A 21,949-nucleotide genomic window follows, 5' to 3' on the forward strand; every position below is an offset into this window, starting at 1 on the left:
AATATATCTTTCAGATATCCCCAAATATGACGCATTTATTCTCATGGTTTAATAGTTGATTGGATGCAAAATAAATCAACTAAACCAATGTATTTATAATCATGAAATTGATATGCATATCCTCTTTTGATCAAGCTTGTCTTGATTACATATTCTGGAAATTTTCTCAATACGTATTTTCGCAAACATCATGTTGCGCTTTGTGGGACCACGTTATTTATTCATTTCAGATAATATGGGGATTTTCTATCAATTTGAGCTAATGATAGTGACATCAAATTTGATAAGCCAATAAGAATTAATAAAATCTTCTGGATTTTTGATTCAAAAACATTCATATTTATCGATCCAGGAACTTTTGGCTTATTCATTAACAACTTTGTGCACTATCAATAGTTTTTCAACTATTTATATAATTTGAATGCTCAATTCAATCCATTATGCCAAACTCTGAAAGTATTTGTATGAATGATACTTTTGGAGCTCTTTAGCTCTTCTAGAAATATTGATTTGTAATATATTATTTAAACCAAATCAATATCTACTAGATTCAAAAATACATATACGTCATTATTGTGTATCACTATTTTATAATATCAAGCACATCATATTTTTTCATCGTCAATCAAGCGATCTTATAGATCTTTCAAACATTCAATCAACAAACGATGAAACATATGATTTGGATAGACATCAATGATCTCCACAAACTTTTATATCTTGCTTGATAGATATCAAAAATCTTTTTACGTACTTTCAGGTACGGTAGTAATACAAGATACCGATATACGTTTAGTACAATACTTGATTATGACGTATATCTCAATATTTTGTGCGAAATTTATGATTCATATCTCGCTTCATACGAGATGACATATTATTCCTTGAAGAATTAAACTACAGTGTATCAACTGTGTTCATTGGCACTGTCACATTAACTTAAAAGAATGGACCACATTAATTAGACAATTGTCATAATTGTCTTTCCTTGAACAAAATAATATAAATAATATATTATATTAAAATAATTAAAATTGTGAAATCGGACGTACCTTTTAAAATTCTTGTATACACCAAGTAGATCTTTTACCTTCAACAATGACATTCAATCTATAACAAATGTCATCTCACATTAAATTTATGTTCCTACATGTAAGATAATAACATGTGATAAAAATATTTTATCATTCATTTAAAGAGTAATAGCTTAATCAAAAATTTTTGAAAGAGTTCAAAATTTATATTCACAATCAAAATTGAGTAATTTAAATTCATTATCAAATTTTATGAAATAAAGATTTAACAACCCAATATATTATTAAAATATAAAAATTAGAAAATTAGAAAAATTTTCACCAAATTGCATATTCAATTAATGCAATAACTCATGCAATATATTGATAGAATTTATAAACTATAATCAAAAGTTTATATAATATCTAAAATATATATAATCAATACATTAGGATTCATACTCCGAACGAAAAATACAAACATGAATCAACCAAATAATAAAATCAAATATGGAATATAAGATATAAACACGATCCATTTATGAAATGATATATAATTATTATCATTGAATATCAAATCTGTAGTGACCCTGCATGGTATCACATACTAACTGACAACTAATAACATGCATTAAACTTAATACATCAAAATAACTTAACAGAGTAAAACGTGCGAAAACATAACCATAAATTACATATCAGCTTAGTATAAAAGTGTCAAGCTTATTCATCAGTAGTGATACAACCATATCGAAATACTTAAAAATAAACATTATACAGCTATATCGAATTCTGCTGTATAACTAACTCCTCAAGGCCTGCTCCCTAATCCTGCCTTGAACCACCAGCTCCGTCCATCCTGCGACCTGCCCCATGGAATAGGGTGTCCAAGATAACAACTAGGACGTGAGCGCTAACGCCCAGTACATAAATATGAGTACACGTATAAATATGATGCATGCAACATGATGACTGGTAAAGGGTCATCTGAAAAGTCATGCTCAGTACCGGCGCCACATGAGTGCTGCCACCGCACGGATCAACCTCTGGGTGCAACCACATTCGTCAAGTACACCAGAGTAGACAGACATAAATGCCCCCGCCGTCGCGGTACTCTCAATGACAGACTATCGAATATAGAGCTGAGCGGCTCTATAGTCAGGTATAACAAGGTATAGGCTCAACGTGTATATGCACATGCCATATGAATATAGAAAGCGGTAAATCATATATCATGCCATATAATAATGCCAAATTAATGCAACATATAAACATGTATACTCGCTGGCAATCTCAGTCAATGTGTACGTACCTCTAGGCTAGTTCAAGTATAGTATGATCCTAGGTTCCAAGCCTATATTCAAAAGTTCACCGTATCACTACATAAATTCTATAAGCCTTAACTAAGCTAATAAGTACTCCCAAAACTTAAATAGATTCCCGGACCATACCTTCGTCCGTAGATAGCCCTTTGGAGTCGCTAGTCCCGGATGACTATAACGACTCCTTGATTATTCTAGAACCTCTATTATAACCAATAGGGCCCTCAAGTGTATATCTCACACTATATAACTGAAGAAGGAACCTCGGGAATTCGTATTCAAATTATGACTCCGAAGAGCCCTATTTATAGGAAAAGTTTCGGACGAGTTCGGGCCCTCCAAACCTGAGTTCGGATCGTTCAATCCAACTCACTGTCTGCATGCGAGACACGTCGAGTTCGGATCATCCGATCTCCACTTCGGGTCGTCCGAAGTGCTCTAAGTCTGACATTTGTCAAAATTCATTGCTGAGTAATCCTGCCTACTTGGCACGAACAAGTTCAGGCCGTCTGAACTTGAGTTCGGATCGTCCGAACCAGCCTTAACTCCGAAGTCAACAAGCTCACCTTCGGAGCCCCCGGTGGTCAAGTTCGGGCCGTCCAAAGTCCTCTTCAGATCGTCTGAACTGGCTCAGACAATGAAATTTCATTTCTTGCTTCTGAAGTCCGATTAAATCCCGGAATTGGTTATTTAACATATTATTATCTTAAAATGAGTTCTGGGTTACTACATTCTCTCCACCTTTAGATATTTCGTCCGCGAAATAACATCTAAAGACAAATCAAAATAACAATATGAAATATCAAACCACGTTTTATTACAATAACTGTAATTACAACTACATGGTAATCAAAAATACAAAGCAAATAACTCAGGATATTCTGCTTGCATACGACTCTCAGTTTCCCAAGTTGCTTCTTCAACGCCTCGGCGCTGCCACTGTACCATCACAAGTGGTATAGTATTGTTCCGAAGAACTTTCTCCTTTCTGTCTAAGATACGGATTGGTCGTTCAACAAAAGACAGATCTGGCTCTAGCTGAATATCTGTAGACTGAATCACATGAGATTCATCAGCTATATACTGTCGAAGTAACGACACATGAAAAACATTATGTATACTGGAAAGATTTGGCGGTAAAGCCAAACGATATGCAACATCTCCGATCTTCTCCAGTATCTGGAAAGGTCCAATAAAACGAGAAGACAACTTGCCTTTCACGCCGAATCTCATCACCTTCCTGAAAGGTGATACTCATAGAAACACATATTCACCAGGCTCAAACTGAAGTGGCCTGCGAAAAATATTAGCATAACTGGCCTGTCTATCTTGAGCAACTTTGATCCTATTCTTGATCAAATCTACCTTGTCTATAATCTGCTGTACCAATTCAGGATCCTCGACTTGTCGTTCCCCGACTTCATCCCAGAATAACGGAGTACGACACCGTCGATCGTACAATGCCTCGAAAGGTGCCATATCAATACTACGATGATAACTGTTATTGTAGGCAAATTCGATCAAAGGTAACTGATCCTGCCAAGATAAGCCAAAGTCCATGACAGAAGAACGTAGCATATCCTCCAATATACGAATCGTCCGCTCTGACTGTCCGTCAGTCTCCGGATGATATGCAGTGCTCAAACTCAGAGTGGTACCCAACGCCTCCTGAAAACTACCCCAAAAACGTGAGGTAAATCGCGGGTCTCTATCATTGACTATGCTCACTGGAATCCCATGCAATCGCACTATCTCCTGGATGTATAAACGTGCCATGCGATCATAATAATACTCCCGGTTATAAGGAATAAAGTGTGCTGATTTTGTCAAACGGTCAACAACGACCCAGATAGCATCACACTGACGTGAATTCATAGGCAAGTGGGTAACAAAATCCATAGTTACATGCTCCCACTTCCATTCGGGAATCTCAAGATTCTGCAATAATCCACCTGGTCGTCGATGTTCAGCCTTGACCTGTTGATAAACCAAACATCTTGAAACAAATTGATACACACTCCTCTTCATCTCTTTCCACCAGAATCTAGTTCGCAAGTCCTTATACATTTTCATGCTTCCAGGATGAACTGATAATCGACTCCTGTGAGCTTGAGATAGAATATCGTTCCTGAGCTCCGAAACATTAGATACAACCACTCGATTAGATAAGCACAATAAACCATCTGCCTGAAAATGAATTTCAGATGTATTAACTCCATTGGCTAAACGTGCCAAACGCTGAGTCTTAACATCAGATATCTGAGCATCTCTGATCCGAGAATACAATGCTGGCTCAGACAAAATAGTATACAATCGAATCCCATTTCTCCCTTTCTTGTGCTTGAGCGTAAAACTCAATGAACAACACTCTTGAATCATATGAGATACTTCACTAGTCTGAAGTGCAGAAAGTCTCACCTGCCGACTCAAGGCATCAACAGTAAGATTAATAGAACTTGGATGATATTTGATTTCACAATCATAATCCTTCAGAAGATCCATCCAGCGTCTCTGTCGCATATTCAACTCCGCCTGAGTGAATAAATACTCCAAACTCTTATGATCCGTGAATATCTCAAATTTCTCGCCATAAAGATAATGCCTCCAGATCTTGAGTGCAAATACAATGGCGGCTAACTCGAGATCATGTACTGGATAATTACTCTCATAAGTCTTCAACTGTCGAGAAGCATAGGCAATAACATGTCCATGCTGTGTCAGAATACATCCTAACCCCTGACCAAAGGCATCAGTATAGACAACATAACCTCATGATCCAGAAGGTAGAGCTAGCACAGGTGCAGTAGTAAGACGTCCACGCAGCTCGTGAAATGACTCCTCACAATCCAAGGACCATATGAAGGCAACATCTTTCCGTGTATGCTGTGTCAAAGGTCTGGCCAACTGTGCAAAATTCTCGATGAACCGACGGTAATATCCAGCTAGACCCAAGAAACTACGAATCTCAGCAACCGTCGTCGGACGAGACCAGTTCAGCACTATCTCTATCTTACTAGGATCAACAGATATCCCTTCATTAGAAATCACATGACCGAGAAACACTACCCGATCAAGCCAGAATTCACACTTGCTCAATTTCGCATACAGCTGCTTATCTCGTAACGTTTGTAAAACAATCCTCAAATGCTGTGCATGCTCATCCTTGTCATGAGAATAGACAAGAATATAATCAATGAAGACGATGACAAATCTATCCAGATATTCTCGAAATACCTGATTCATCAGATTCATAAAGACTGCTGGTGCATTCGTCAAACCAAATGGCATAACCAGAAATTCATAATGCCCGTATCTGGTCCTAAAAGCAGTCGTAGAAATATCTGAGTCTCGTACCCGCATCTGGTGGTATCCAGATCTCAGATCTATCTTGGAGTAAACAGAAGTACCCTGTAGTTGATCGAATAGATCATCAATCCGCGGCAAAGGATACTTATTCTTGATGGTGACACGATTCAACTGCCTGTAATCAATACACAATCGCATTGATCCATCTTTCTTCTTGACGAACAAAACAGGTGCTCCCCACGGAGAAACACTCAGACGAATATATCCCTTATCAAGCATATCCTGTAACTGCTGTTTCAATTCCCTCATCTCTGATGGTGCTAGACGATAAGGCGCTCGGGATATAGACGTAGTTCCTGGTACTAAATCAATACCAAATTCAACCTCTTGCACCGGAGGAAAACCAGGAATCTCATCAGGAAATACATCAGGAAACTCACTGACTACCGGTAACTGATCAATACCCGTACTACTCATGGACATATCAACTGCATAGATAAGGTAGCCCTCCCCACCTGACTACAAGACATGACATGCCTTCAGAGCCGAAACAAGTGGCATTGGAGGTCGCGCACCCTCACCATAAAAATACCAGCTATCACCCTTAGCAGGATGAAATTGTACCAGACGCTGATAACAATCCACAGTAGCGTGATACAAAGTCAGTAAATCTATTCCCAAAATACAATCAAAATCTGCCATCGCTAATATCATCAGATTAGCTGACAATACATTACCCTCAAACTCTAGAAGGCAACTCATCACTAGACGCTTAGTTACTATCTCCTGCTCCAGCGGAGTAGATACAACTAAATCCATATCTAATGATACATAAGGTAATCTATGTCTCTTAACAAAGCGACTAAAAATAAAGGAATGCGATGCTCCAGTATCAATTAAAACAAGTGCAGGAATACCCCATAACAGAAAGGTACCTGCAAACATGTGATCACTTCCCTCAGTAGCCTGTTCTTGAGACAAAGCAAATTCCTGCCCTTGAGTCTGGGGATGGTAACCAGAAGAACTCTGTGGTGCTGGCTGCTGTCATGGAAAAGTAGAAGCCTGAGATCCAACCTGTGATCCCGATCCACTAGCAGAACCCATGCGCTGAGGAGAATCTCTCCGCAGATGTCCCTGCTGACCGCAAATATAACAAGCACCAGTAGCTCTCCGACATGAAGCTGCAGGATGCTTCCTTCCGCAGTGACTACAAAACTCCTCCTTCTTCTTCTTCTTCCCAAAACGGAACATACCTCGTGAACCACGAGATCAGATGAAGTAGTAGGAGTAGAAGAAGATGTAGGTCCAGATTGCACAACAGATTGAGCTCTAGGCTCAAATGATCCACTAAGCTGTGCTGGCATCAACAAATGTGCATGCCTGTTGCTAGTTTCCACAAGACGGCAACGGTTTACCAAAGTCTCATAAGATACTGGGTCATCACAGACAATAACCTGTGAGTAGATATCTTGGTTCAGGCCTTGTAGAAAGAGATCATACTTCGATGCATCACTCTCATTAATATGAGGACTGAAAGGTAGCAGATCAAGAAATCGTTGCTGATATTGATCAATAATCATTGATCCTTGCCTCAGAGTAAGCAACTCCATCGATCGTGCTTGGCGAACAGCTGGAGGAAAATACAGTTTCTGGAACTGCTGACAGAAATCTCCCCAAGTCACCTGTCCTCTCTCAGTACGTGCCTGAGCAGCTTTGGCATCCCACCAAAAACGTGCTCGATCCTCTAGAAAAAATCTTAGAACTTCCAATTTCTGATCCTCAGTACAATCGAAAGCACGAAAAGTACTCTCGAGTTTAGACATCCAACTTCTTGCTTGTTCAGGATTCTCGCCTCCCACCAAAAGTTTCGGTCCTACTTGCATGAATTTATTGATAGAGTAGCGACGTCTACCCTCATGATGACGATGTTGATCATCATGATGGCGGTGATGACGATGATGATGACCACCTCCCTTGCCAATACTACCGTGACTCTCGTCAGCCATATCCTGAAAAGAATTGCACATTAAAATCCCAAATGCGCCAGAATTACTAATTCTAAATCTCAAGTACTAATCCAAAAATCTAAGCATGCTCTGATACCAAAAATGTAGTGACCCTGCATGGTATCACCTACTAACTGCAACTAATAGCATGCATTAAACTTAATACATCAAAATAACTTAACAGAGTAAAACGTGCGGAAACATAACCATAAATTACATATCAGCTTAGTATAAAAGTGTCAAGCTTATTCATCAGTAGTGATACAACCATATCGAAATACTTAATAGTAAACATTATACAGCTATATCAAATCCTGCTGTATAATTAACTCCTCAAGGCCTGCTCCCTAATCCTTCCTTGAACCACAGCTCCGTCCATCATGCGACCTGCCCCATAGAATAGGTTGTCCAAGAGAACAACTAGGACGTGAGCGCTAACGCCCAGTACATAAACATGAGTACACGTATAAATATGATGCATGCAACATGATGACTGGTAAATGGTCATCTGAAAAGTCATGCTCAGTACCGGCGCCACATGAGTGCTGCCACCGCACGGATCAACCTCTGGGTGCAACCACACTCGTCAAGTACACCAGAGTAGATAGACATAAATGCCCCCGCCGTCGCGGTACTCTCAGTGACAGACTATCGAATATAGAGCTGAGCGGCTCTATAGTCAGGTATAACAAGGTATAAGCTCAACGTGTATATGCACATGACATATGAATATAGAAAGCGGTAAATCATATATCATGCCATATAATAATGCCAAATTAATGCAACATATAAACATGTATACTCGCTGGCAATCTCAGTTAATGTGTACGTACCTCTAGGCTAGTTTAAGTATAGTATGATCCTAGGTTCCAAGCCTATATTCAAAAGTTCACCGTATCACTACATAAATTCTATAAGCCTTAACTAAGCTAATAAGTACTCCCAAAATTTAAATAGATTTCCGGACCATACCTTCGTCCGTAGATAGCCCTTTGGAGTCGCTAGTCCCGGATGACTATAACCACTCCTTGATTATTCCAGAACCTCTATTATAACCGATAGGGCCCTCAAGTGTATATCTCACACTATATAACTGAAGAAGGAACCTCGGGAATTCGTATTCAAATTATGACTCTGAAGAGCCCTATTTATAGGAAAAGTTTCGGACGAGTTCGGGCCCTCTGAACCTGAGTTCGGATCTTCCGATCCAACTCACTGTCTGCATGCGAGACACGTCGAGTTCGGATCATCCGATCTCTACTTCGGGTCGTCCGAAGTGCTCTAAGTCCGACATTTGTCAAAATTCATTGCTGAGTAATCCTGCCTACTTGGCACGAACAAGTTCGGGCCGTCCGAACTTGAGTTCGGATCGTCCGAACCAGCCTTAACTCCGAAGTTAATAAGCTCACCTTCGGAGCCCCCGGTGGTCAAGTTCGGGCCGTCCGAAGTCCTCTTCGGATCGTTCGAACTGGCTCAGACAATGAAATTTCATTTCTTGCTTCTGAAGTCGATTAAATCCCGAAATTGGTTATTTAACATATTATTATCTTAAAATGAGTTCTGGGTTACTACAAAATCATGATCACTTTTCATAAAAAGTGTGACAAATAATAGATAATGTTTCTTTTAGAACATTAACAAATATATTATTTGAATCGATATCAAGTACATATCTTTTGATATATTTGTCACATATATCTTTAATAATATTTTCTTATGGATATTGACAATTTTAGATCATATATCGATATGCATTGAGAAATTGTACTAAATTTATTATTCATAAGATCCTCAACAACCAAAAAGGCATTAAATTATATTATTCGAAAATATTTCCAAATCTTGGATCTTATATTAATATTCTTCACGAATATTATCAAATCTTGCATCTTTTTATTAATATTTCAATATTGATACACTTTGACATAAGATCTATTTTTTCAATGATATTTATAGATCTTGGATATCATATCAGATATCAATCATGATTTTTTCATTTTCTTGATATACGAAATCATATATCATATATTTATCATGAATCTATTCAGATTCTCAATATATTATATTATAACTAAGAATCTCTTTAGATTCTCGATATATTTGATCTTATATCAGATCTTAATCTTGAATATCTTAATATTCAATATATTATATCATGAATTCATGAATATATTTCGATATATCAAAATTGAAATCATGAATCTCTCAAAATTCTCAGTATATTATATCATGATCATGAATTTCTTCAAATTCTCAATATAAAATCATGTTGTGCTACTTTATAGCCATTAACATATTTATGATATTTTATGGGCACCAATATATCAATTATTTCATTGTGCTACTTCTGGAGCACCAATGAATATCTCTTTTTGTGCTACTTCTAGAGAACCAATGAATATCTCTCATAAATTTGAGTATTGATAACACGTTGTGCTATTCCAATAGCATCAATAAAACGAGAATTATTTTCATTCTCAGTTGGTTACAGCATCGTGCTGATAACATGTTATAAATTATAAAAGAATAAGAGAGATGGGTAGAGAGAATTCATGAAAAAAGAGAAAATTCATAAAAAAAGATTACAAGATACAAATCTGTACAAATATTATTTTTACATATTTATCTTGATCACGTATCTTTAATAAGATAATCATCTATAAATAATAATATATTTATAACATATTTAAAATTTTGATGTTTATTTCAAAGAATGTGTATGTCTCAAACAATATTCTGTCAAAAAAAAAAAAACAAAACAAAAACAAAGGAAAAAACACGTTAACCATTTTGCCAATTTGGTGTGTGTTTTAAAAACTATCGTGACATTTGTGTCCCCCCTACTCGATCCATCCCAATATATCGGTAATAAATACACTTCCAATTAAATTTATATGGAATGTGTCGAAATGGTGTAGCATATAGCATATAGCATATAGCATATAGTATAATCTATATATAAAAAAATAATTAGCTTGTAGATTCTCACTGCTCGTTTTGTCGAACCAACAAAGAAGCTAAGAGGACAACAGTAACACCAGTGAAACAGTATACGGCCAAAACCGAGGAAAAAGGAGAAACAAGCAGAAACCCAATTTATTATACATATGTACAACACAACTTCGCACATATCTGTACAACTGCAAAGCTCGTCTTTACAAGGCAACTACATCACATCGAGAGAGAAATACAAGTTGATATCGTATCAAGAATCTTTTACCAGTGGCAAATTCCTTGGGACTCTGTTCGAGATGATGCTATCAACTCTTCGTACTTGGAAGCATACACAAAGCCCCATAGCTGTTGTGGAAACAAAAAAAACAAAAGATGACTCCAAGAAGTTCTCACATGAATAGACGTTTGAATATTCGTTCAGTACTTGAACCTTCGATCACTCAGAATTGTTGGATATCAATTCTTCAGAAAGCTCAACCTCGCAAAACGTGATTGAATTATACTATACTTGTACAATTTACTCCTTCCCTTACATGTGAGCCATGAGCATGTTGGTTGGTAATTAGCTGGTGGCGAATGTGAAAAGCACTCAAGACCAACTTTACAAAATATAAGGCATTTTGCGAATCAGACTCTATTTTATTATTTGTTTCTCTCAAATACTCAACCTCATGGAGCTCAGTTAACCAGAATTTTATGATTTAATACTAATTTAACACTCTTTCAAAAAAATATATATATTAATTTAACACAACCGCACCATCGAGCATTTTATGAATAAAGGGCATAAGCAAATTGCATGTGAACGTCAAGAAACGAGGGGGTGTTGGAGGGGCTGAAGGTTTATTGAATACCTCAATTTCCTTCACTTCGAAATCTTGGGAATGTGATAAGCACGGGTTACCATATGTTTCTGAAGACGAACTTGACCCATTCAATCTATAGCGCAATCAGGAGGAGATGATTGAATGCAAGGAAAAGAAACAAAGAAATGATGATGTTATGTATATTTTAATACCAAAGCAAGTGAAAGCTTACAGATCTCCATCCAAATAGAGTGCAAAATGACTGCCCCCGCCCAAGGCCAGATACTCCGAATTGCACAATGTAAAATACCGATTTATTCCTGTTTTATGGGCTTACAAGTCAGAATAAAATAACAAAGCAGGTTATGGAGTTATTGATCCCAATCTCATCAGAACAGGGGGGAAAAAACAGGGAAAAAAAAATTTAGAAAAAGAAATGAGTCCAGAAAAAACATAATGGACACCTTACAAACTGAGGCCATATTAGTGACAACATACAACACCAGAAAGGATTATTCATAAGCTGTAACAATACTTTATTTAAGAAGATTTGCCAGCAAGAATGAGGGTTCTAGGAATTTTGTGATGCAGCGCAAATTCATATGAGTGAAATACTAGGTGTTAAGATCAGTTCTCGATGTTGATGCTTCATTGATAAAGGATTCTATGATAACATAATGTCAGAATTTAAAGACTCTTGAAGAATACATGGGCTGTCAGCTTGTGACCATCGTAGGATGGTAAAAAAAATTCGACAGGATTAGTGAGGCATATTTTTCCTCTCTCCAAATGATAAAGTGACATAAAACTACCATATTAAGGCAAATCATAACCAATGTTCAATGGTGCGGTCCAAATCATACCAAGAACTTATATAAGAAATCTCCAACCTAAATATTTTCATTCCAAGTTTGCAACTGCTCAAAGTTATTCCGTTAATTAAAAAGGGATCATCCAGAAACTCAATATGAGAGAGACCAAGGAGGAATTGATACCTGTTGGACGAAATATGAGAGGTTGCCCAGAGGTATCAGTGAAAACAAATGAATCATTTGTTCCCTATTACAAATTCAGCTCTGGATTAGGTGAAAGTGATTAAATTAACTTCATTCTGTTTGCAACTGAGAACTTATAGATTCGAAACTACCTGATACTTTCGCTTATTTATTGGTCTCAAAGGTGCCTCAACCAAGCCACCAAACACCGCTCCATTTCGGTCCCCAACAACCTAAAATTAACAATGGGAAACATAAACACATGTATGCGCCCCAAGCGGAGACAATTATCACCTCATTCGATATAATGTTTATTTTATATTGCATGATTTTCCTGCGCCATAGAACTTTAAAAATTGTTTCTGTGAATATTACCAGCAGGCTGAGGCCAGGCCAAAGCATACTTCTCCTGTATAGTGTCGAAAGAGAGATGCCATGCCTCCACGTACTAAAAGTTAATGGCATAAAGTGATTAAAGTGAAATGAACGGACAAATGAAACTAAAACAAGACACATATCAAACAAAAGTTCACAAATATTGGACCTGTACAATAACATCCATTTCCGCCCCTGAACAATTACAGGTAGTGCAGCATAAAGGACGCTTCGTGTCTTCTCAGAGAGAAGCACTGATGGTTCAGAAGTTCCAGGGAGCATTTCTGAACATTGAGATTCCTTTAACGTTTGCATGGCGATCCCCTCATCTACAGAAACATTAGAGCTATTCCCATTACCAACAGAACTGGTTTTGGGGGCTTGATTTTGAAAACCACCAAATTTAGCAGCTTGATTGAATGCTCTGCCCAGGGATTGTTTACCCTTCGAGAAAATACTTCTCTTTTTGACATTTTCTCTCGTTATTGGTTCCGATTGTGTCTTCAGTTCATCGTCTTGAGAAGCACTTTTTTCACTTGAGGTAGGTGCATCCTGAGATTCAGAGGAGGCTAATAGAGAATACAAGAATGCGGTAAATGATGATGTATCAGGAGCATCGACAGATTCCACGGAACCCTCCAATTCTGACTGGCTATGTTCACTATCATCCGCATCATCCTATCAAAAATGAATAAAAAAAATAGGAGGGAGAGTCATGGTTTATCTAGTTGTTCACCAAGTCCAGTAAAGCGTGTGCCATTATTCAACTAGGATAACAAACAGACACCGTGGATTGAAAACATTCCTCCCCCTTTCTTATAGCAAGTTCACGGTCACAAAATTATAACTCCACCGGTCAACACAGACTTATGTTTCAAAATACCAACAGCACAAAGCTATTGAAAGCTAAACAATCAACTACACACATAAAGCCACTATAAAACCCTAACAATCGACTTCAAGATAGAAATTTCAAAAGCCAAAAATAATAACCAGGACCGAAGCCCACAAATTACGATGAAACTGAAAGAAAAGAAACAAATTTACAAACATATATAACACCAAAATGAGAGAGCAGAAAACAAAATCAGATTCCAAGAAGAAATTACATGAGGAGGCGGGCGAGCCTTGGAGGGTCTATCAGAAATGGGGTTGAGTAAAACAGTGGTAAGATCAGATACAAAATGCGCTGCTTTGGTCTTCAAAGATTTGGACTGCTTCTTCACGATAATATCATCATCTTCTTGCTGCTGCTCCCTCCCCATCCCACACTCTCTCCTGAGGAGAATTCTACTCGAATGCGGTGATTATTGATTTTTTTTCACTTCCGGCTTAACTTATTACGTAACCCATCTCCCTTTTGTTGTTTGCAAAAATTGAAATTACACTACCCAACATAATAATAAAGAATGACGCTCCGGACCAATAAGGCTCTGGCCCTTTGATTCTGTCTTTTTTTTTTAATAATAATAATAATAATAATAATATATAAGATAAAATATTTTCGCCCTTGGGAAACTTGTAAGTTGTAACATGCATCGTTGTGTTGATATATGCTATCAAGGTCGATAAATTTTGTAGGCACGTACGGTATATACATACAATACAATAGATTAGTAGCTGGAGTTTGAATTAAGTAACTTCTAATTATTGTTCTATCTTACCAGGATCTAACTTATTCAAGGAAAAAAAGGGCAAAATCTCGTTTCAGTCCTCAATATTTGGACACATTTCCGGTTCAGTCCTAAATGTTTGGACGTTCCCGGTTTGGTCCTAAATATTTTCTAAAAGTTCCCGGTTCAGTCCTAAATGTTTATACGTTTCCGGTTTGATCCTAAATATTTCCTAAAAGTTCCCGGTTCAGTCCTAAATATTTTTACATTGCAGATTTTGTGCCAAATATTTCTCAAAATATCCAGGTTTGATCATTCCATCTACTCATGTGTTAAAACTAACACCGCGTAGTGTTATATCATTTATGATTGAGTTTTATATTATTTATTATATATTTAACATTAAACAAGTTGTAAATAAAACATAAATTTATTAGAGTTTTTATCCAAATTTAAATCAATTTTACACAATGTTCAAAATGAAAATATTAAATTCATGATGCTACAAAATAAAAACTTAAATAAAATAAACGAAACTTGAAGAATTAAAATTTAATGATATTATTTCACATTTCTATTAATTTTGTTATATTCTCATTCATGATGCTTGCACATTTAAGAAAAAATTTGGAGGTTGGAAAAATATATATATCTTTTTAAAATTCTTTTTATAATTTAAATAATTAGTATTTGATAAAAAATTACTATTAAATAAAACTTAATTTCATATCACTACTTTAACGGTGGTCAAATAATTCATTATATTTTCTCAATTGTTAACCATAAGTATTCTTCTCTTGAAAAATTTATTGAAAATTTCAAATATTTTTGTGAAATAAGTAATACTAGTTATTTGCTATAAAATTTGTTTATTTGTTTGTAATTCATAATGTTTTTAACTATAAGATTGCACGGTTCAATTATTTTTTTATTCTATAATTTTATTTTGCATAATTTATATTATATTTTCATTTGAAAAAAATTATTGTTCATTTATTATTATTATTATTATTATTATTATTATTATTATTATTATTACCTTCTATTTTATTTAACTTTTTCTTTTGTTTGTAAGTTTTTTTTATCACGCTTTGTTTGTAAATAGAAGAACCAAACCGAAAATTTTTTAAAATATTGGGACCAAATCGGAAACATAAAAACATTTAGAACTGAATCGGGAATTTTTGGAAAAAAATTGGGACCAAACCGAGAACGTTCAAACTTTTAGGACTGAACCGGAAATGTGTTCAAACATTTAGGACTGAACCGGGATTTTTCCCGAAAAAAAAATAACAATAATAATCTAAATGATACACTTCTAACTTAAAAATGACACCTTGAATTTGGAACAAACATCCAATGAATACAAGAAATTTGATAAATAGTCCAACTGGTTTCAGCTTCCATGATACTAATCTAAAACTTGTTAGATCACCATACTCAAGAAACTTAACATCTACGCAATTGCAGCACTCGAGGCTAAAGCAACGCAATGCTGCTCTCTCCACCAGGGGGCTTGCGGACACCACCGAAGTAATCCCTCGACTTAACCTTGCCATCTTCAAATATGTTGCTGCCGCTCATTTCTTTCAACTTGGCCTCACTCAATGGCTTCTCAGCAGATCCTGGAGGAACATCTCCTCTGAATATGTCAGTACCTGTCAACTCGGCAAACTTCTGGTCATGGAGTTTCTTTGGTGCCCTCACCTCAGGTTCCTCACCAAACAAGATGTTGCTTTGACCTCCAGCAGGCTGCAATTGAGCAATGAAGTTTATTTCTGATAAGAATATATGAACACAGACGAGAAAAAATGATCCATCCCTGTGACAGCCGACAGGGAATGTGGATAATAAGGAGACAATATCAAGGAGACTGGAGGAGATGTGTAATTAGATAGATCATAAATAAATGAAATTTATAAATCATTTACATCATCAGTGATTTAGATCTCCACAAATTATAGGCCCACATCTGCTTGTTGAAACAAAGTCTACGAGATTTGAAGACTACAGGTCATAGAAAAATGAAAAGATTCAATTAGTAGTTCAAGGTCCGATGTGAAAGTTTGCAGAAAAGTTTAATTAATGTAAGTGACTGAGTGATCGATGCGGTGTATCTTTCATTCTTTTATCTAGTCATGAAATTTAGTAGTTCATGTTGAAATTTTTACATATGCTCTTCAAAAGCTATGAATCATGGAGAATGAATCACGAAGAAAGCAAGAGATTTGCAGGAATCGAAAAGAAAAAAATAATGTCTAATAAATTGGACTCACATTAGAAACTTTGACAGAAGTGCGTAAACTTCGTGGAGCGGGCTCGTCCATATCTTTGATATGTTTTGGTTCCACATTTCGTGCAGATGCCAAAGATCGAGGAGGAATTTCGGGAGTAGGGCCAAATATGTCATTCCCACTAAGCTCCTTACATTTAGCATCAGACAGAAGCTTCTTGAGTTTGCTTTCCGACTCATTTTCCAGTGTTCCACTCAATTCACGCTGTTTCGCAACCTCTGGGACAGAAGTTGGTTTCTTAGGAGAAACTCTTTCTTCGGTGCCAAATGATATCTGGCTTATTCCATTGGCAGCTTGCTGTTAGTGGAAGAGGAAAAACGACAAGGAAGAAATTTAGGTATGGTTTTGAGACTGCACGACAAACACTGGTGTGGTTGGCATCCCCAACCCCTCTTGGAATTTTTTTTTACTTGTATTCACAAAAATATGATTTCATCCCCTCCAAATTTTTTGAATTAACTTTCATCCCTGCACCTCCTTTTGTCAACGGATGCTGATATCCATAAAGTAACTATGGCTAAAACATAATTAAAGGGAAAAAAAAAAGAAATAAAAAATGTATACCTGCACAATTCGGACAGAAGTTCGACCATTAAAATTACCATCAAATCTACCAGGTTCTGAATCACCATTTTCTCCGTCAGTAGCAAATATTTTGCTTCCAGTCATCTCCTTCATTTTATAGCCTGAACTAGGCTTCCTGAAAGCAGCAAACTGTTTTATTTCTACGCGTGCAACATAACATTGAATTTGATTTTCCTTTTTTTCTGTCCATAATCCAGGGGCACAACCAGTATTTACTTCAATGCCAACTACTTTTAAATTTTCTGAATAAAGCTCTACTCTGTAATTAAACTTGAGAGCCATGTAAAAACTACCATGGTGTACTTCCAAAAATATCTACTTTCTTTATTTAAATGTAACCTCTCCAAACCTTTTCCATTTTTCCCAAATTGAAAATTGAGAATACATAAAAGGGAAAATATCTTTTTTTTAAGCTTCTATTCATTCCAAAATTAGATTTATAATGAATTAGAGAAAAGCTTCATAGAGATTGCTATCATCGTATAATATGACAGGCACACAGAATTTATATTAATTGTGTTATTCGTACACAAAAAATGTGGCTAGAAACTATAATAGAGCAAACTCGGATGAATTACTGGAAAATATGCATAAAATTATATGTGCTTGGGTGTAAGTTTATTCCATGGTTTGTTTTCCTCGTATTGGGTTGGATAATTTTGACAAAACAAGTAATTAGTAAGACCGAAACAAACTTTAAAAATGACGCAGCAGCAGCACAATTTCAAAAAATATCTCAGTGCTGCAGCTGGTGATTTGTAATGAAGATAGATAAAATAGTATCACACTCAAATTACTGACACAAGAAGATCCAGCAAAGACAAATTATCGAGAAAACATTACCTCCGATTAAGAATTTCGGCTTCCTCTTCAGTGATCTGACCTCCAAACAACACCTTTGTAATTCCATCCGACGGCTACTCAAAGTGACAAAAATATATGCGTGTGAGTGAGGTCGGCGAAGAAATAAACAGTGACGCAAGAACGTAATGCGGTGGTACCTGGCTAGGACGTAGGGAGCGGGAAGCAGAAGACTCGGCGGCGGCGGCCGTAGTGTCCGACCAGGTGAGCAGATCTGAGGTGGAAGTGTGAGGCTTTCTTCTCTCCATTTGCTATTGCGCCGTTCGACTTTTGAATTTGGTAAGAGGGGACGTACCATTATAATTTTGTTTTAAATTAGATATTTTTTTATATATATAAATGGTATAGAGATGATTTACACATTTGACCATTGTATCAATTGTTGGTCACGATTTAAAATGAAAGGAATTTTTTGATTCCGACCCCAGAAAAATTAAATATTACAATAACCAGACCATCTTAAGTAAATAAAACAGAGTCTATATTATAGTTTTAGATTATAGACTTTTTGAGGTTAAATTAAGAGTTAAATTAAGAGTAAATTGTGAATAAATCCCTAAACTCAAACCTAACTTTTTTATAAATCCCTACAATAAAATTTTTTTCTTAAAATTCCCTAGGACCACCAAACTTGGTCAAATCCAATGTTTAATTCTTGTACACAATTTATGCATTTATGTACTTCATTTATGCTATTTTTGTGCTCAATTATGGTACTTGAATCATCCGCAAAAATGGTATCAGAGCCTTAGGTTAATTATTCAGACTTTATATTATTCGTTAATTCATACTTTTCTTTGTTGAGGAGAAGATTTTCTACAAAAGATGACTTCAAACGAATGTTTGAATCAAGAGAATTTTATTCATATAAAATCCTATAAACAAGTTAATCTACTCATAATACATTACTTGCAACAGGTTGTGATTAATGTTCTTAATTTTGAAGGAAGTAAGAAAGATGATCTCTAACTCTAAATTTTTAGAGATTACCCCAGATTCCTCTAAACTCTCCGAAGATCTTAGAGAAATTCAAAAGACGGTACAATATTACAGCAATCAGCTGTATGAAATACCTCGGCAAATTGAAGAAATCCTTAAGAAACAAGAAGAAATTCTTGGAATTCTAAAGGATCTTCAAAATAAAATCATAAATCTAGAACACATTTCTGGTTCTAGAAAAGGAAATACAAGAGGACGGTTACCACTCTCGTTTGGTACTGAACCTTTGTTACATCAGAAAGGTAAAATCAAAATGGTTCAAAAACCTTTAACTGATGATGAAATGATGATTAATCTTATAAAAGCAGTATCAGAGAAAAACACTATCTGATGACTACTTTAGAAAGATTAAATCTCGAGGATCTACAAGATCTTGCGGATTCTTTTGCGAATCTCAAAGTAGTAGATCTAAAAATAAATTCCCCTGAGGGTGAACAACTCATAGGGAATCCCCCAAGATATGTGGTTAAAACAGAAGAACCACATAGTGAGTTCCAGGTTGGAGAAAATTCACATCCAGCAGGAGCCAAATCAAGAAGGAGTAAAATCCCACTCCATCAAACTCCTTACGGAAAAACTATTTTAGATCCAATACATCCTTACGGGATTATGTTAAACCTTGATGTTTTGGACTTCAAAAACAGAGAAGATCTTATAGATGATTGGACGTCAGCTATGAGAATTGCAGCAGGGACATTAGATCTCAATAAAGAAGGATTCATTAAACTTCTAAAAATGAGTCTAATGGGATCTGTCAAGATTGCATGAGAGATGACTATGCCAAATACGAAAAAATCAATCTTAGCAGGAGAATCCCTCAGCGAGATTGGAAAAAGAATGGTCACCCTATTTAAAGCACAATTCATAGGGGTAGACTATTTCAATAATCAAGATACAGAGAAAAAGATAAGATATACTCAAACTCTGTATAGCCTCAAGTTACATGATATCTGTTTAGTTGATGAATACATTATGTTATTCACCAAATACAGATGGAATTCAGGAGTCGAGGAAAATGTAGCTATTCAGCTATTTTTCGCAAAAATGCCAAGTTCCTGGAGAGAAATGCTGATTAAAGAATACGTTTCAGGTCATCTTGATACATTGGCAAGACGCGCATCCTTTTTGAAAGGAAAATTGGCAAAATGGTGCCATATGACAGCATTACAGAAGAACTACAAGAAAATAAGGGGTATAGATAAACGTACACCTTTATGTTGTAGAGAAAATGATCTTCCAACGATCATTGGAAACAGATCACAGGGATTTAAAAGGAAGAAATTCAGAAATAATCCCTATAATAAAAGAATGAGAAGTTCTTGGAAACCAAGAACATTTTGGTCCAAACAAAAGTCCAGATCTTATAGATCAGGAAGAAGAAGTGGACCTACAAGAACATTGAAACATCCTAAAACTCCTACTGATTTTTTTTTTTTTTAACAAAACTCTCTGATAATAAAATAATGAATATAAATATATATATGCCCATACATATATATATCATACTTAAAAATAACTTTACTTAATTTAAAATACATAAAAACAATAAATACAATAAAAGTACACACATTCAATTAAATACTTAAAATTAATTACTAAATAATCATTTATAAATATTCCATAATAAAATTCCTAAATAATATTTCTTTCACAAAAATTCAGGAAAACTTAGAAAATAAATACTTAAATCTAAAATTCATGCATATACTAAAAATCTATAATAATAAAACATATGCGGAAATAAATGTTCTAGTCTCAACATAAAATTCATCTTAGAGCAATGGTCACGGGTTCTAGCCGCCTGAATACTCATACGCCCTCGCCGCCAGTCGGGAACACATTAACTTCATTAACATTCTGCTCACCTGCACCATTTAAATCTAGTGATCCTAGAGGCTCAGCACGTTCTATCCTTACATAACAAAATGAAACCACACACAAGCACACATCATATAAAATACGTGAATATAAATATACGTGTATGATCTTAAAATTATATGCATATAAACATGAAATAAAAATAATTATACTGATTTATCATAATGCTAAACATGTATCATCATACTAAATAAATCTCATAAAATAACTTATCATAATTTCTTAGTTCTCAACAGGTCGTATCCATGTCGGTGGCATCATACTAAGCGATTGATCAATCTTAAACCAACGTACGCGGCGGTGGGGTTTCCACCTCTGCGCTGCCACTTCACCAGCCCTCTCAGCTGGATCCATAAGCTCATCATACTTATACATCATTAGGAAGGTCACCGGGCCCAGTTATCCCGACCTCCAACCACATTACTTTCCACCTTCACTTCAACTTCCATAAAAATATTTTTCATAACATGCTCTTAAACTTATCATGAAAATTCTTAATGATGCATGAACATAAAAATTCTCATTATTTCTTTATTTCATGAAAATTTGCCCGTAGATATATATTTAATTTATTTTCTTAAAAATCATACTTATATATCTAATAAAAATGCATGCATGAATTAAATATATATTTACGGACATTTATTTTCCAAGGACTTGTTCGAGCTGCTGAGCACTAGACTTAAAACTCAAAAATTCTTAGACTGGCCCAAAAACCAAAAGCCCAACCTGACCTGGCCCATTAAGCTTCATGGGCCCCAGGCCCATGAGAAACTAATGAGCTTGCTTAAAACATAATTTAAGCCCATTAACTAATTAACTTAAAATTTAATTAATAAAAATATTATTTAACCATTAATTATAAACTAGGCCGATAAAATTATTAAACCCGACTCAACTTGGCCCAATAATTTTCATGGATCACACGGTCCATGACAAAT

At 35.8% G+C, this 21,949-nt stretch overlaps 2 protein-coding genes across 2 annotated transcripts; both read right to left on the reverse strand.

Moving 5' to 3' along the window:
- Positions 1-10,606: 10,606 nt before the first annotated feature.
- Positions 10,607-14,130, reverse strand: LOC140891169 (uncharacterized). Its single transcript, XM_073299512.1, has 8 exons — positions 13,888-14,130; positions 12,948-13,456; positions 12,779-12,851; positions 12,556-12,636; positions 12,404-12,467; positions 11,641-11,728; positions 11,457-11,541; positions 10,607-10,947 (listed from the first exon to the last, which is right to left on the reverse strand). Exons 1-8 carry the CDS (start codon positions 14,041-14,043, stop codon positions 10,864-10,866), a joined length of 1,140 nt encoding a protein of 379 aa, XP_073155613.1. The 5' UTR covers positions 14,044-14,130; the 3' UTR covers positions 10,607-10,863.
- A 1,495-nt stretch (positions 14,131-15,625) lies between these two features.
- On the reverse strand, positions 15,626-18,411 carry LOC140892748 (uncharacterized). The gene is made up of 5 exons (XM_073301724.1): positions 18,272-18,411; positions 18,114-18,187; positions 17,250-17,385; positions 16,668-16,982; positions 15,626-16,143 (listed from the first exon to the last, which is right to left on the reverse strand). The coding sequence occupies exons 1-5, from the start codon at positions 18,377-18,379 to the stop codon at positions 15,871-15,873; spliced, it is 906 nt and encodes a 301-aa protein (XP_073157825.1). The 5' UTR covers positions 18,380-18,411; the 3' UTR covers positions 15,626-15,870.
- Positions 18,412-21,949: the final 3,538 nt, after the last annotated feature.

Source organism: Henckelia pumila, chromosome 3, assembly GCF_033568475.1.
Source record: "Henckelia pumila isolate YLH828 chromosome 3, ASM3356847v2, whole genome shotgun sequence".
NCBI classification, from domain to species: domain Eukaryota; kingdom Viridiplantae; phylum Streptophyta; class Magnoliopsida; order Lamiales; family Gesneriaceae; genus Henckelia; species Henckelia pumila.

Coding starts and splice junctions, on each gene's coding strand:
- LOC140892748 (XM_073301724.1), bottom strand. CDS start 18,379: ATGGAGAGAAGAAAGCCTCACACTTCCACCTCAGATCTGCTCACCTGG. Junction 18,188..18,271: donor GCTCCCTACGTCCTAGCCAG/GTACCACCGCAT, acceptor CACTTTGAGTAG/CCGTCGGATGGAATTACAAA. Junction 16,983..17,249: donor CTTCTGTCCGAATTGTGCAG/GTATACATTTTT, acceptor TTCCACTAACAG/CAAGCTGCCAATGGAATAAG.
- LOC140891169 (XM_073299512.1), bottom strand. CDS start 14,043: ATGGGGAGGGAGCAGCAGCAAGAAGATGATGATATTATCGTGAAGAAG. Junction 12,637..12,778: donor GGCCTGGCCTCAGCCTGCTG/GTAATATTCACA, acceptor TGTTAATTTTAG/GTTGTTGGGGACCGAAATGG. Junction 11,729..12,403: donor TCTCATATTTCGTCCAACAG/GTATCAATTCCT, acceptor CCCATAAAACAG/GAATAAATCGGTATTTTACA.